The 13440-nt window shown below is 49.1% G+C and overlaps 1 protein-coding gene across 1 annotated transcript in view; it reads left to right on the forward strand.

The window, feature by feature from the left end:
• XXYLT1 (xyloside xylosyltransferase 1) overlaps positions 1-13440 on the forward strand; it is a 175416-nt gene that overhangs the window by 88498 nt on the left and 73478 nt on the right. The window contains exon 3 of the mRNA XM_058556087.1: positions 10883-11015. Within this exon, the coding sequence (XP_058412070.1) occupies positions 10883-11015 (133 nt within the window). The remainder of the gene's footprint in view (positions 1-10882; positions 11016-13440) is intronic.

A 13440-nucleotide genomic window follows, 5' to 3' on the forward strand; every position in this document is an offset into this window, starting at 1 on the left:
GTTCATCTTTTTTTTTTAACGTAGCATAAAAAATCAGTAAAGTAATATATGACATTTTGGCAAGAGGCCTGGCCCAGGAGACGGGAAAACGGAAGAACCGTTTGACCATTGACAAGTCAGTTTGTGAACTGTCACAGAGCAACAGGTGTTCCTCCTGAAAAGACTGAAACTATATATTTTTTCTCCTGCTGCACAAGGTAAGGGAATGGGTAGTTAGTTCTTCACATATAAATCTCAGAGAGGTGTTTCTGGGATCATAAAGTAGAAAAACTGTTTTTTCTCCTTGAAAGTTGCCATGGTGTAGATTTCTGGGCACAAGGAATGATACGGGGCCACTCTTTCGTCAACTCCTGCGTGGTCCCAGGGAGAAGTCAGGCGTGTGCCCAAGGGCAGGCTTCTTCCTCTTGGGAAGAAGCTGGCTCTTCTCTGCCTGATCCCACTTCCCCATCTTGTGTAAGCAGCTCTGTAGTTCATGACCGTCTCTTGGTTGCAGGTCTTTCTGCTGTACTCAGCTAGGGGGGTGCTGAAGGAGACCCCCAGCCTTGAGTCTGAGGGTGGTGGTGGGCTGCAAGCCTCCATGTAGAGGAGGATGGGGCTGTGGGCAGTTTAGCCCCAGGCCAGAGTGACGCATCCGTTGTTCACACTGGGAAGAACTGCTCCCAAAATACAGAAGCCTTTTTACTAGTGATGTGAGGGGGTGGCCACGGTGCTAGAACATTGAAGCAAAACTGCCTGGGCTCGCTTGGTGTTGTCGTCTGGGACCTGTGGGTCAGCATCCTGGGCTACACACGACCAGGCAATGCACGTGAAATGTGCTTTCAATGCCAGAAGGGAACAAGATTCTGGCCCCACGAGAGGTTCACCACCAGAAACAATGTTAGGAGATGTCAGCCATCCTTGTGTGAGTGCCCCCAACTGAGACATCCTGCTCACAGAACTCCCACGGACATTACAGAGACAGTTGGGGTTGTGCTCCTGCTCTGAGGGTCTGCCCAGCTCTCTGGGGTCTGGCTATCTCTGGCTTGGCTTGCCTTCCTAGTGACCATGCCTGGATTCCAAGAGACACGTTGGGATGCAGGGGCAGGGAGCCAGGCAGGGAGTGAAGTATGAGGCAGGTGATGAAGGGCAGGAGTCCTCAGGATGGCAGCCCAGGACTGGCAGGCACAGATCTCAGTGGTAGGCCAGCTACGAACAGGTGAGGGCTGAGCAAAGGTCTGGAAGGGGAGCAGACAGGAGTCCAGGCAGGAACATGTTAGTGGCTCCACTGCAGCAAGGGAACTTGTGCACAAGGAAAAGCGATCTGGACATGGGTCAGATGACATGGACTTAGTTCTTTTTTTGCCATTATTGACCATGTGATCTTAGCAAAACCTAATCTCTTCGGGCCTCTATTTCTTCATCTGCAACGTGGGTGGAATGAATACTTGCCCTGTGTAACTACTGCTGGTTTCTGCTCTGTTATCCCCCTTTCCATTTATAACTGAATCCCATTTATTTGGGAGCAGCATTATGCTGAATAAAAGAATACATTTCACAGCTACTCTTGCAGCTACGTGTGGCTATGTGACCAAATTTTGTCCAGTGAGATATAAGAAGAAATGTTAAGGACTTCCAGGAAAGTTGCTTAGAGGACCTGCCTTATTGCAGGAGGCAAGGAGATGGAGTCCTTTCCCCTTCCTCCTTTCTGTTGCCTGGAAGGCAGCCATGTTGGCTGGAGCCCCAGTAGCCATCTTGCACCATGAGGTGACTTTGAGGTTGGAAACCAGATCTAGGATAGCAGAATGGAAAGGCCTTAGAAGAAGTCTAGACCCTTGATAACTTCGTGAAGGAGCCATACCATCCCTGGATGGCTTAGCTATGGGCTTATTTGTGTTCAAACCATTGTTACTTTAGGTCTTCTGTTATATGCAGTTGGACCCAGCCCACACAGAAGCACCTGCCCCCTAGGGTTGTTGTGAGGATTAAATGGGCTAAAGCACGAGTGAGAGTTTTATGAGCTGGGAATGCTCTTTGAACATTGCAATGTGACATGAAAATATTATCATCATTGTCATCTGAGTAAACTGAAGGGGCAGGGCCATAGTGGACAGGCCCTGACAGGCTGGCCGGGCCCAGGGGCAGGAGTGTGTGTCAGGGCAAAGCATGGCGATGAGGAGCTCCAAGGGAGTGGGATAAAACCTTTGTTAGTTTTCCTAATTTTACCCTGAATCCATAAGTGTGGCGTGTGCTCAAATGCCAGTAAAGAGGGAGAGAGGTTGGAAGATGTAAAGAGAGAGGGCAGATGAGATTAGAAACAGGAGCCCCATAGCTCCAATAAAGAACCTCAGAATAGGGAATTTGGAAAGTTGAGCTATGACCGTTTGGGCAGACCAGAGGTAGCCATATCACTGTTTCCAGAAAACACCTTTTAATTCTGCCCAAAGAGGAGTGCTTTCTACAGCTGCCATCCCCAGGGGTCTGTGAAAAAAGCCTGCTGGTGAAGGGCAGGGGCCAGGCGTAGGTCTCAGTGTTGGTGAGCAAAGTCAGAATGCGGTCCTGCCCCAAACAGGAAGGAGAGCTCACGCTTTTGGAGACAAAAAATAAAGTCTATAGCAGACACCAGAGAGCAATAAGCTGGGGAAAGGCCTGCAGGGACCATGGACATCTATACCACAGAAATGAAAGACTGGGGGATAGTCTGCTTTCAAATCGAAAATTCAATTTCCCCTGCATATTGAACTTCATAAACAAGTACGTGAACTCTAGTTTCATATTGGCAATAGAAGTGAGAGGAAAATTGAGACCAGGTGCTGTATGTGTTGTCTTATTATATATGGCCCTAAAGTTTTTCAGCCAAGCTGGAAGTAAATTCTCCTATCCTAAAGCATGTGATTTATAGCTAGTCACAGAGGTGCTAAGGGTGAGGGAGGAGACTCATATTACACTGTTGCTGAAGTAAAAACCATGTCTTTTCATAAGAATTCATTTTGTGTTGTCTATAAAACAGGAGCTGATAGTATAAAAAATGTATGGTGGAGACATAGCTAACACTCAGTTTTCCATGCTTAATTTTGAGAGGGGGCGAGTGGGGCTAGGAGAAAGAATTTGTTGTACAGCTAATACATAAAACTGACTCTGGTCGTTAATGTCAACCTCTTGGCCCCGAAACCTTTTACCAGAGCTGCTAACAGGTTGTATAAATCACTCTTATGAACTCCATTTCCTCCCTTCCCCTCCTCCCTCGGGGGGCCGGCTGCTAATGTGGAGAACATCGATTAGCAGGGGAGAGTCAGGACTTCCTGGCTGAGCAGCAGCTGCAGAGCTGGGCGCTGGGCGTATCCTGCCATCCCGGGTCCTCCGGGAAGCGAGGTAGCCTGGGGATGGAGAGCAAGCAGGGGCTTCAGAGCCCACCAAGTCTGAGTGTGAATTCCAGCTTTGCCCTTATCAGCTGAGTGATCTCGATCACCATACTTCACTTCTTGATTTCCTCATTTGTCAAACAGAAATAATAATCCCTGTCAGAGCGTTTGGATGATTAAATGAGTATGATATATTTATTCATGTTGGCTACTGTCATTAAAAACTTCCTTTCAACTTTTGTGGCATTAAACCCTTTTTTCCTAAGATTTCTCCATTGGTCTCTGCTCAGTAAAAGGGAACCCCTGTAGTCTCCAAGCTCCTTGGGGGTGGGGGTCCTGAGGGAGGTGGCCGTGGGAAGTGGAGAACCCCTTCTCTGTCCACAGAAGTCCCAGTCGCTGCACCGAGATGAGCAGGAGCTGCTGATACGTTCACCCTTGATGTGGCAGCACTCTTCCTTTTGAAGAAAGCGGGATTTTAAAAGGGACTTCAGAGGTGTCTGAAGGCTTTTCTCTGAAGCCTGTATGGGGTGGATCAAACAAACTATCAAGTGAGGCAAATCTGTGCTTGCTTTCAACTCCGCTTCCATGCTAGGTCGTCTGAGGAGAGTTGCCAAAACCCTCTGAGCCTCAGCTTCCTCATTTAAAAAGGGGAAGTACTGATAGCCATCTGGCAGAAGTGGAGTGGAGGTTCACGAGCTGAGTCAGTAAGTGTGAAGCCAAAGCGTGGGCCTGGCACACGGACACCTACTCTCTCCCTGCGTTTAGGGAGGGAGCGTTTGGCTGACCAGGCTGGAGGAGCCCCAGGAATCTGTGCCCAAGGCCTTGGACCCTTGGTGTGATCCACTGTGTTCCTTCGTAGCAGCTATTCCCATAGTTAGCCAGCTGTCCTGCAGCTGAGCCCTACACAGCAAAGGGAATGGAGAAGAGGCTTTGAGGGGCAGGGAAAAGCCCAGCTGGCAAGTGACCCGAGTTTCCTGTTGGATGTGAGAACCACCACAGCCAATTCCACCTGCAGGCCCCCCTTGGGGACACAGCTTGGGTCTTGCCTAGGGTGGCGGGCCCTCCACAGCCTGAGACCCTCCAGGGGGAGAAGCCAGTCTGGTGTGGCCAAAGTGGCTCATTGGGACTGTGTCTGTCCCATGAGCCTCAAAACAGCTCCTTCCAGGTCATGACCTCTTACCGTTAGAGGAAACCTCCACCCTTTCAGTTGCCCTTGGGCTCCTGCAGGCCAGAGGTGCCACTGAGCAGCGACTGAAAAGCTTCAGAGGATAATCAAGCAGGTGGCAAATGGCTGCAGTATTTCCAAGGGGACAATAAGAAGTCGAGCTTCCTTTCCACGCAGCTGCTTCCAGGTTCTCAGCCTCATGACGCCCCACATAGCTTGGGGTTGTCATAATTTCCCCTTCTCCCCGAGCCCTTCCTTGTTAGTGGAAAGCTTGGGCTGATGTTCTGAGGTGAAAGCCCTCCGATGTGTTACAAATATTTATCTCTGGGAGGCTCAGAAGCTCTTTCAAGACAGAAAGGGAGCGAAGGCGCTCGCATGGTTAATCTGCCCCTCGGAGAAGGCTGTTGCCTGGGATGGGAGCCCAGGGCTTACCTAATGTGTCTCCCTTTTCATAATTTCCTGGTGTATTTTGTTGCATGTTGTTTTGTGTGTGTTAAGATGTGTCTACCAGGAATTGTTTCTGGGGATAGGAGAAGGGAGGGGAGAGGAAAGGAGGCTTTTTTGCCTTTTGTTTGTTTTCGGGTATCATTAATTACTCACTGCGGTTGTAATTCCATCCATGGTCAGATGACACGCCTTGTGGCTAGTTTAATTGGAGGCTGATGATGAGCTGTCCCGAGCCTGTGTCCACAGGGGAACGTTGACTTGGGAGCCTCCAAGCTGGTTCTGAGGCCCTGAGTGTTGCCTTGTGCAGTGCGCTTGTGCAGAGGAATCGACCCTGACGGCCCGGCCAGGCTGGCGCTCAGGGCCTCAGACGCCAGGTGTGGGCCTCCTGAACCCCGAGAGCGGTCAGCTGGACAGTCAGTGCTGTGCGGGGCCAGGGTGGTGATGGACCCTCAAGTCTTGAAAGCTGCACCTTTAGCCAGCACTTTCACTCTTGTGTTTCTTTTTCCATCTTGTTAGAACCAAGTGGCACCATTTCATTAGCCTGAAACTAGAGCATGAGAGGATGAGGAGAGCAGACATGTCCCTATGTGAAGATGGCACTACGTTTTTTACTTTACCCTCTGGGGTTGAAGTTCAAGTGGAAATATGTCTCAGACCAGAAAGCCTGCCTAGATCCTTAGCATCTTTTCCCACTTTGAGTTGACCTACTTCAGTGGATCCTGTCTTGTGGTCAAACATTCATCAGTTCTATTGTTGGGAGTTTCAGCCAGGACCCCTGAACCACCTTCTGAACGCTGGACGCAGCAATTCTTCCATTTTCTGAAATAGCCTAGGTCAGCTTGCCTGATCTCTTGCCAAACTGTTGTCCTCCACGGAAACCAGTGTTGAAAGGTCCAACTGCTGACCCATGAGGCGGGAGTGCTGGAAGCTCTTCTGTCGTCTACCAAGAGGCCTGGTCAGCCAGCATCAGGCAGTTGACCTTGTCCGAGGAGGATGCACAGCACAAGTGTGTTCCTCAGACACCAGGTGCACACACAGGCCTTTCCCTAACACACAGGCAAGCTGCTTCTAGCTGAGACAGTGACACAGGTGCACATTGATACTTCAGTTGTTTTTGTGATTTAAACAGATACATGAGAAGATTCGTAAGTATGAGCAGCCGGTTAATTGGATTAATTAGATGTAGCAGCAAACATTGCCAGGAATGAACAAGTCTAGCTAGCACAGAGGAGGGCTGGACAGTGGGGTGGACAGTGCTTTACCGCTGCTGTGGCTCTCATACCAGGGGCTGACGTTGTGTCTCCATGGATGGTTCCCGGATGTCAAGTCAGGTTCCCGCCTCCTTTTGAATTTGGCACAGCTCAAGGCATGGTCTTAGAGGAGTGTAAAGAGTTGTTTTTTAACATCCCTGCCTGATGTTAATGTGAGAATATGGAGAGCAATTTTTTCATTCCCAAAAGCTGGCTATAAAGTGTGTGGATCATGGAGATCTCTAATTTCTTTTCTTTGGCTATTACTTATTCATCATCAGGTTTACATTTTCATGGGACGATATGCAAATCCTCCATGAGCTAGTTGTGTTGGGTACCTGGCAAGTCTTGTGCACAACCCTTTGGGCCATTACATGATGTTTTCTGCTGTCTAGTTTATGGCCCATGTTGGGAGTGGGTGGTGGGAGGGGGAGCTAATTAACATAAGAGAATGAGCTAGGGAGTCAGAAGACCTGAGTTCTGGGATCAGCTTTGCCACTTAGCTCGACTATGTGACTCCTGACAAGTCCCTCTTCTTTTTGGACCTCAGTTCCCCCATCTGTGCAATGGGTATATTGGCCTCAATTATTATCAGGCTCTATTTTCAGATCTATTATCCTAGATTACTCTATCCTCCACCTTTTTGTTATCTTCCCATGGGATTCTGACATAGTGGATATTCCTTTGTAGATGTCTAGTCCTCTTTTTTCTGACATTCTTTTCCATGCTTTATAGATTTCATCTCCTCTTTGTGTTGGGGGCAATTATCTCATTCATTTATTCTTTAAATTTCAGTGGTCCTACTGCTGTCATTACAGCTGTCCTCCAACCAGCATCCTCTCTGGACCATCACTGTGGCTGTCACTTCCACATGTCAGTTTTGTTCCATCCTCAGAATAGCCTTTCAGCATTATGTATAAAACCCTTTGGATGTGGTTCCTGCAGAGAGATGACTACATCAAGACCAGAGGCCAGAGGAACAGGGCCCTTTTAAAAAAATCTCATCCTAATGAATTCCAGCATTCCTAGTAAGCATCTTCCTCTTTTCAGCAGTGACACTTACAACTTGGCATCTTATTTCACAACTACATAAGAGGATAGCCATCTGGACAGATGCCCGTGTGACAGTACAGGCTCCGCTGGGGGCCGTCGGCCTCCCTGAATAGAAGGGAGTGTCCTCCTGCCTCAACCTGAGAGGTGACAGCTGTCAGTCCTTTCACATTGGTGTGAGGGGGTCCTTCATGCTGGAGCTGCTGCCTCTTTCCTTCCTAACCAGTTAATCTCGTTTGGTGAAGTCCCTCTTGAAAGAAGTGTTAGCAACTGTTAGCGAACCCTTCCTGAAAGGTGCTTTACAAATGAGGAATCATAAAAAATGTTAAAGCATCTCAAATTCCTGTGTCTTAGGGGTGTGCATGACCTTTCCAGATTCGCTCCCAGCCAGTCCCTAAAGGTCAGGGAAAGTGCTCAGATTTATTGAGTGGCTTATTAAGACAAGGCCAGGGCTCTGCCCAGATGAGGGAGCTGGGTCTCTTCAGGAGACATCTGATGTCCCTGAGCTCTGCCCTCCCAGCACGTCCCCATCCTCAAGGAGCACTCTCTCTGCCAGAGGCAGTGAGACAGGCACACAGGGGGCAGTGACCCGAGGCAGGCAGCGATGACTTCTGACGAGGGTCCGTCCAGACAGGCCAGGGAGGAGGCACTGGGGCTGCTTCTTGCACAATAGGTAGGATTTAGATGACTTTGAAAGACCAGAGAGGACACATAGCATGTGGTAGGCTTTCAAGGAAGAATGACTGATCGACTGACTGAGTGAATGGCTCTCTACCATTAGGAGTTTCTTTAATTATGGTGAAATTACCATTTTCATGTAGAGGACTTCCGTTAAATTCTGCATTTGGCCAGCTTGTTGCTCTGCTCCAGAATTCTTTTTGTCTATCATGGTCTTTGGGACTTCCGTGTGCTCCTGGGGCCCCTGTGTGGGTAGCAGTGGAACCAAAATCTGCCTCCCTGGAGCTCCTCGCCCATCAGAAGGGGAATCAGGGTCTACTGGAAAGAGCGTGCTGGGCTTTCAAGACCAAGGTTCAGATCCCAGTTCCAACACTTGTTTGTTGTGGGACCTTGTGCTATTGTTTCTTACCTTTCTAAGCGTCTGTTTCTTCATCTAAACATGGGAATAACTCCACTTAACTGGTTGGGTGGTTTTGAGAAATCAACTATTGCCTGTGCAAAGCTGGACACTGAAAAAACACTCAAAGAAAGGGGGCTTCTATGTGGCCATTTTTAGGTTATTGGAAGTACTCCCTGGGGCCATGAGGATGAGATTTTCCCTCCTTTCATAGCCCTGACAATGCCACAAAATTACCCTCATACATTCTTGAGGCCTCCTCATCTCTAGGTCAGATGCCCTTGTCCCCCTCCCTCCTTCATCAACAGAACCTGGGATGACGTGGTTTCTCTGCTTGGGGTGGTGATACATCCTGTCCCTGTCTCATTAGGGCTCTGCTTTACCTTTCATAAGTGCTGCCTGAGACCCTGAATGTGGGAGCTTGGGGCACAGGAGATGGACCGAAAGAAAGAAAAGAAATGCCTGGAGGTGGGTATGTGCTGTGGGTTCTCCATCATGACTTCTTGATGGCTGCAACTCTCATTCCTGGACATTTTCTCCTGGGACATAGTGTCCTTCCTTAAGGTCGCCATCAGGTTCCTTCCCTCTGTTCCCCAGGGCCACCTCTGAGTGCAGCAGGCACCCCGAGGCTCTGCCCCATGGCCTGTCTCTATTCTCCACTCCTGGTTTAGGGCAGCTTTCTGGAAGACCAGCGAAGTCCCCACAAGGGCTTCCCGACATCCAGACTCCCGGGTCTCTAGGTTGACTCCCAGGTTTCCTGGTTTCTAGGTGGTTGTTATTGTTGCTTTCAGTGCAGGAGGGAAAGCGGTGGTTTTACTGATCCCGTGTGGGGGTGGGCAGTGTGAAGCCAGGCAGGCCGAAGGTCCACATTGGCCTGGGCAGGCCCGTTTCCTCTACCCCTCCCTGCAAGGGCCAGAGAAGCCCGGCTCTGGTGCCCTCGCCTTCCTCTGACCTGGGCAGGTGGATGCTCACCTACTGTAACTTATTTTTTTCAGAAAATTCATGTAGGATGTCAACTAATGTTTTGTTTCTGCATACAGAGGAAAATAAACAAGGAACAAATGAATCAGTTTTTCTTGAATTGTAAGCTGTGATTTCTTCATAAACTAGTGTATAGAATGGCTTTGGAAGTCCACAAACATTTTGGAGCATTTCAGTGCTGCCCTACAGGTAGATGGAGGCCAAGATGCCCAAGATAGGTCCCTGTCTTCAGAGGGCTTCCACAGGCGGCCTGTCCTCAGACGCTGTCGTGCTCTGCAGCTGGGCAGGCATGAAAAGCCTGGTGAAGAGCCGAGGGCAGAGCCCTGATGTTCTGGACTGGTGTCGGTGTGACTTCACTCTCCACACCTGCCCACACGTCAAGGCCCAGCCCATGTCCCGCTTCTGTTAAGTCTTCCTTGACTGCCTCAGGCCTCAGCCAGCTCTACTCTCCAAACCCTGGATTCCTGTAGCACTTGACGGCCTATGTATAAGAGGTTTCCCATCTATTATCTCATCTTCTCTGCATCGCAGCCTCGCGAGGCACGTCGTATCATCCGCACTTTAACAAATGAAACAAGCAAGATTTAAAGAAGTACAAGAATTTTCCCAGAGTCACAGAATTAATCAGCAGCAAAACTGGGCTTGCCCTCACGTGCTGAGTCCCAGGTCAGGCTTCTCCTTAGCACCGAGTACTTTCTCTCCTTCGTCATTTAACCCCCAGCGCCCCCTCTTTAGAGCTCCCACAGCCCCTCTTCCATTTCATGTCAGCACGAGGTCCTCCCTCTCTGTATTTAGTCCCCTGCAGGGTCTCTGCTCAAGGCCAGGGTCCTAGTCAACCTGGCATCTGGTCCCCTCCCAGCACTGACAGCACAGGAGCTCAGTTAGGCTTGGGGTGAAGGATGGGAGAATGAACTTCCCTCCCTCCTCCCTTCTCGCCCCTAGTCATCTGGAGGCAAGGGAAGGAAACAGCTCTTATGTGCCAGGGAATTGTGAGACTCAGTCTATCCAATTATAGCCCAGTTTCTCTTTCAGACAGTGGATTAAAAACAACAGTATCTGAGGTCTTTTAGCTGTTTCTCTCTGGGTCAGCATCCTAACTTGACACGGATCTTGGTACTAACAAGGGCCAAAGACAATAACGCTTTTCACCTCTCTCTCCAGAGGGCCATTTACCACCTGTGCCCCAAAGAGAAACACCTGTACGCTTTGAGTTTTCAGTAGGCTGTCTGTATACTGTATTATCCAAATCAGATACTTTTGACAAGGAAATGGTGCTCTCTGGACATTATACCAGGACAGTGGCCCTAAACTGGACCATATGGACACTTAGTTTTAAACAAAATGTATGTCTGCAATTGGAAGGAAAGATATGGGGCAATTGTTTCTGAAGGCTTCTAGCACGCAGGGAGTTGCTGGCAGATGAAGGGTCTTTGCTTCCAGTAGTAACTTTGCATTTTCAATGACAGCAAGAATAATCCCGTACCCGTTTCTGCACCTTTTGTTTCATTTTCTGCCATTGGCTGAGCCTCCCAGGATGTATGTCTGTGTCTTATTATTGTCTTTTTCTTTCCTCCAGAGATCCTGCGGATAATTCAGCTGGACCTAGACCTCAAATACAAAACCAACGTCCGGGAATTGTTTGAGGAGTTTGACAATTTCCTGCCAGGCGCCGTCATTGGCATTGCACGAGAGATGCAGCCAGTGTACAGGTATGTGGCAGCTGTGGAGGGGTGGCCTCCAGGACCCCTCCCCACCCCTAAACCCCCACTCCTGCCACCCATGGCAGATTGGGAGTTATTGGTGTGTGGTCTTGCTACCTTTAATATCTTAGGGATACCTTTGTACTTACTGCTTACAGTTGATAGTATGGGCAGGTGGGTTTGCTCGAAGCCATAGATGCTACCTTATTCTTTTGGGGGTGTTTGTTACATTTTTCCTGTGGAAAGCGCCACTGTTTTGGTTATTGGTTCTGGTTAAGCTCAGAATTTTAAAATCTTGGGCTTTGTCTTACAGGGGAGGTATCAGGATATGGCTTTAATTTGCCAGGCTGGTGATGAACTAGGTTTTGTTGGCCTCTGAGTCACCAGTGGCCCTCCTCTGTATAAGCAGAACGGATTTCTCAGTGTCTTGTAAGGAGGGAAAGGCAGCATGACTTTGGAACACAGATGGACATCAACTGGTCTCGGTGAAGGAGCACGTTCTGTGTGATGCAGTGTTTCCTTGTCAAGTGTGTATCATAGAGAAACTCCAGCACCTGAGAACTGGGAGACAGGGCTAAGAATATTCATTGCAGCATTGTTTATAGTAGCCCAAAACTGAAAAACTTAAATGTCCATAGACAGCAGAATGGATAAATAAAATCTGTTCATCCAATTGAGTACAATATCAAAACAAAAATGAGCCGATGGTAGCTATGTGCACTGATAGGCAGAACTAGACTAATCTTTAGGGATGCATACACAAGTGGTGAAAATTATACGGAAAACCAGAGAAATGATGATTCCCCAAATCCAGCGTGGTAGTTACCTCTGGAGAGGTGGGGAGTGATGGGGAGGGGTCATGGTGGGGATGCCTCTGGAGTGATACGATGCTTTAGTTCTCCACCTGGGGGGCTGTGCACGTGTGTAATATATGTCTTACAGTTGAAAACAAAAAGGAAAGGCAGAAGCACCTACAGATTTTTGTTAAAAACTAGGCCTGTGGCTCTGGGGCCAGAGAGTTCCATGTTGCTGACTCTTCCTCCTCTGGACAGAGCCACGGCTCACCCAGAGTCCGGCTGTCTGGAGCTGGGATTTCACTGTCCCCTGGGCTGGCCCATTCTTTGTTCTCAGCACAGACCCTCGTGCTGGCTCCCTGTGGACATTCTTGGAGCTGGGCCCAGTCTTTGGAGAGCTGCAAGGCACTCAGCAGCATGCATTTCCCTAAGAGAGGGGAGGAGTGACCACCTCAGCTTGGTTGTGGCTCTGTGTGAGACCTAGATCACATAACAGGAAATGCCTGCAAGGCCTCCGAATGAGCTGATAACTCCCGGGCCTCGTGGGCTGTTCTCCTTATATAATCCTCTCACCGTGCGCCCCCGAGTCACAAAGTAGAGCCTCTTACCCTGCTATGGGGCGTGAGCTGGGAGGGTTTGGGCAAACACCTGCCATTTTAACTCGTAGCAGCCTCCCCACCTCATTCCCTCACCTTCTTACAAGGTGTGTCTTGTGTCTGGGTTTCTTGATTTAGCAAAGGGAGGTGATGGAAGGAGCACTGAACTGAGGTCCAGGGTCCTCTGTGCTAGTCCCAGCTCTGCCGCCATGCTTGGGGCCCTGGCTCACCATCTGAGGATGGGAGTAGGTGTGCTCCATGACCTCCCTCCCCCAGCTCTGGTGTCTGTGATCCCAGCTCTTTCGACCACCATTGCCTCCTGGTCTTTCCTCTGTCCCGAAGCTGCGTGTCTGCTGGTGAGCTCCTCGCTGCCCCACGGGGGCCAGCATCCGTGCAGTATTTAAACCAGGCTGATTATTAAATGCAGTTGGAGCAGTGATGCCTTCAAGCTCTAGTTTGGAATCTTCTGTGATATAAATGGAAACCTGACCACACTTAATTTAAATAGTATTGGCCAGAATTTATGTTTTCTCTAGATCTAGGATTTTATGAACAGTGAAATTTAAATCAATTTAATCGTCTGGCCTTCTCAAAAGAAATCTCTGAAGGATTTTAGATCCAAAATGAGACTGAGTTTTTCTCACCTTCAGAGCCTTTAATTATCACTGTGTACAATGAGAAAGATGGGCCCTCAGCTGCAGGGCTGCTGGTAGAGTCCAAAAAATGCCCTGTTTGCAGGGCTTGCTCCCTCAGAATCAACAGAAATGAAAACTCCTTTACGTGCTCCCCTGGCTCCCACTGAAATGTTTCTAAAGGCCTCTAGTAATTAAGTCTGCAAATGCCTGCCCTGCGCTAATCTGCACCCTCCTGGCTCTGGATAATTGCCTTTGAGTATTGGCAGTCTCGTGCTGGGGCTGGGGATGCTTTGGGGCTGGCTGGGGCAGACAGGGAATGGTGTGCTTTTTCTGTCTTGCACAAGAAAACTGGAGACTCCAGATCAAGTGTTAGTTGTCTGCCACTTTGGAGGCTGCACCTGGGTGTGTG

This window comes from Diceros bicornis, chromosome 15 (assembly GCF_020826845.1).
Source record: "Diceros bicornis minor isolate mBicDic1 chromosome 15, mDicBic1.mat.cur, whole genome shotgun sequence".
NCBI classification, from domain to species: Eukaryota; Metazoa; Chordata; class Mammalia; order Perissodactyla; family Rhinocerotidae; genus Diceros; species Diceros bicornis.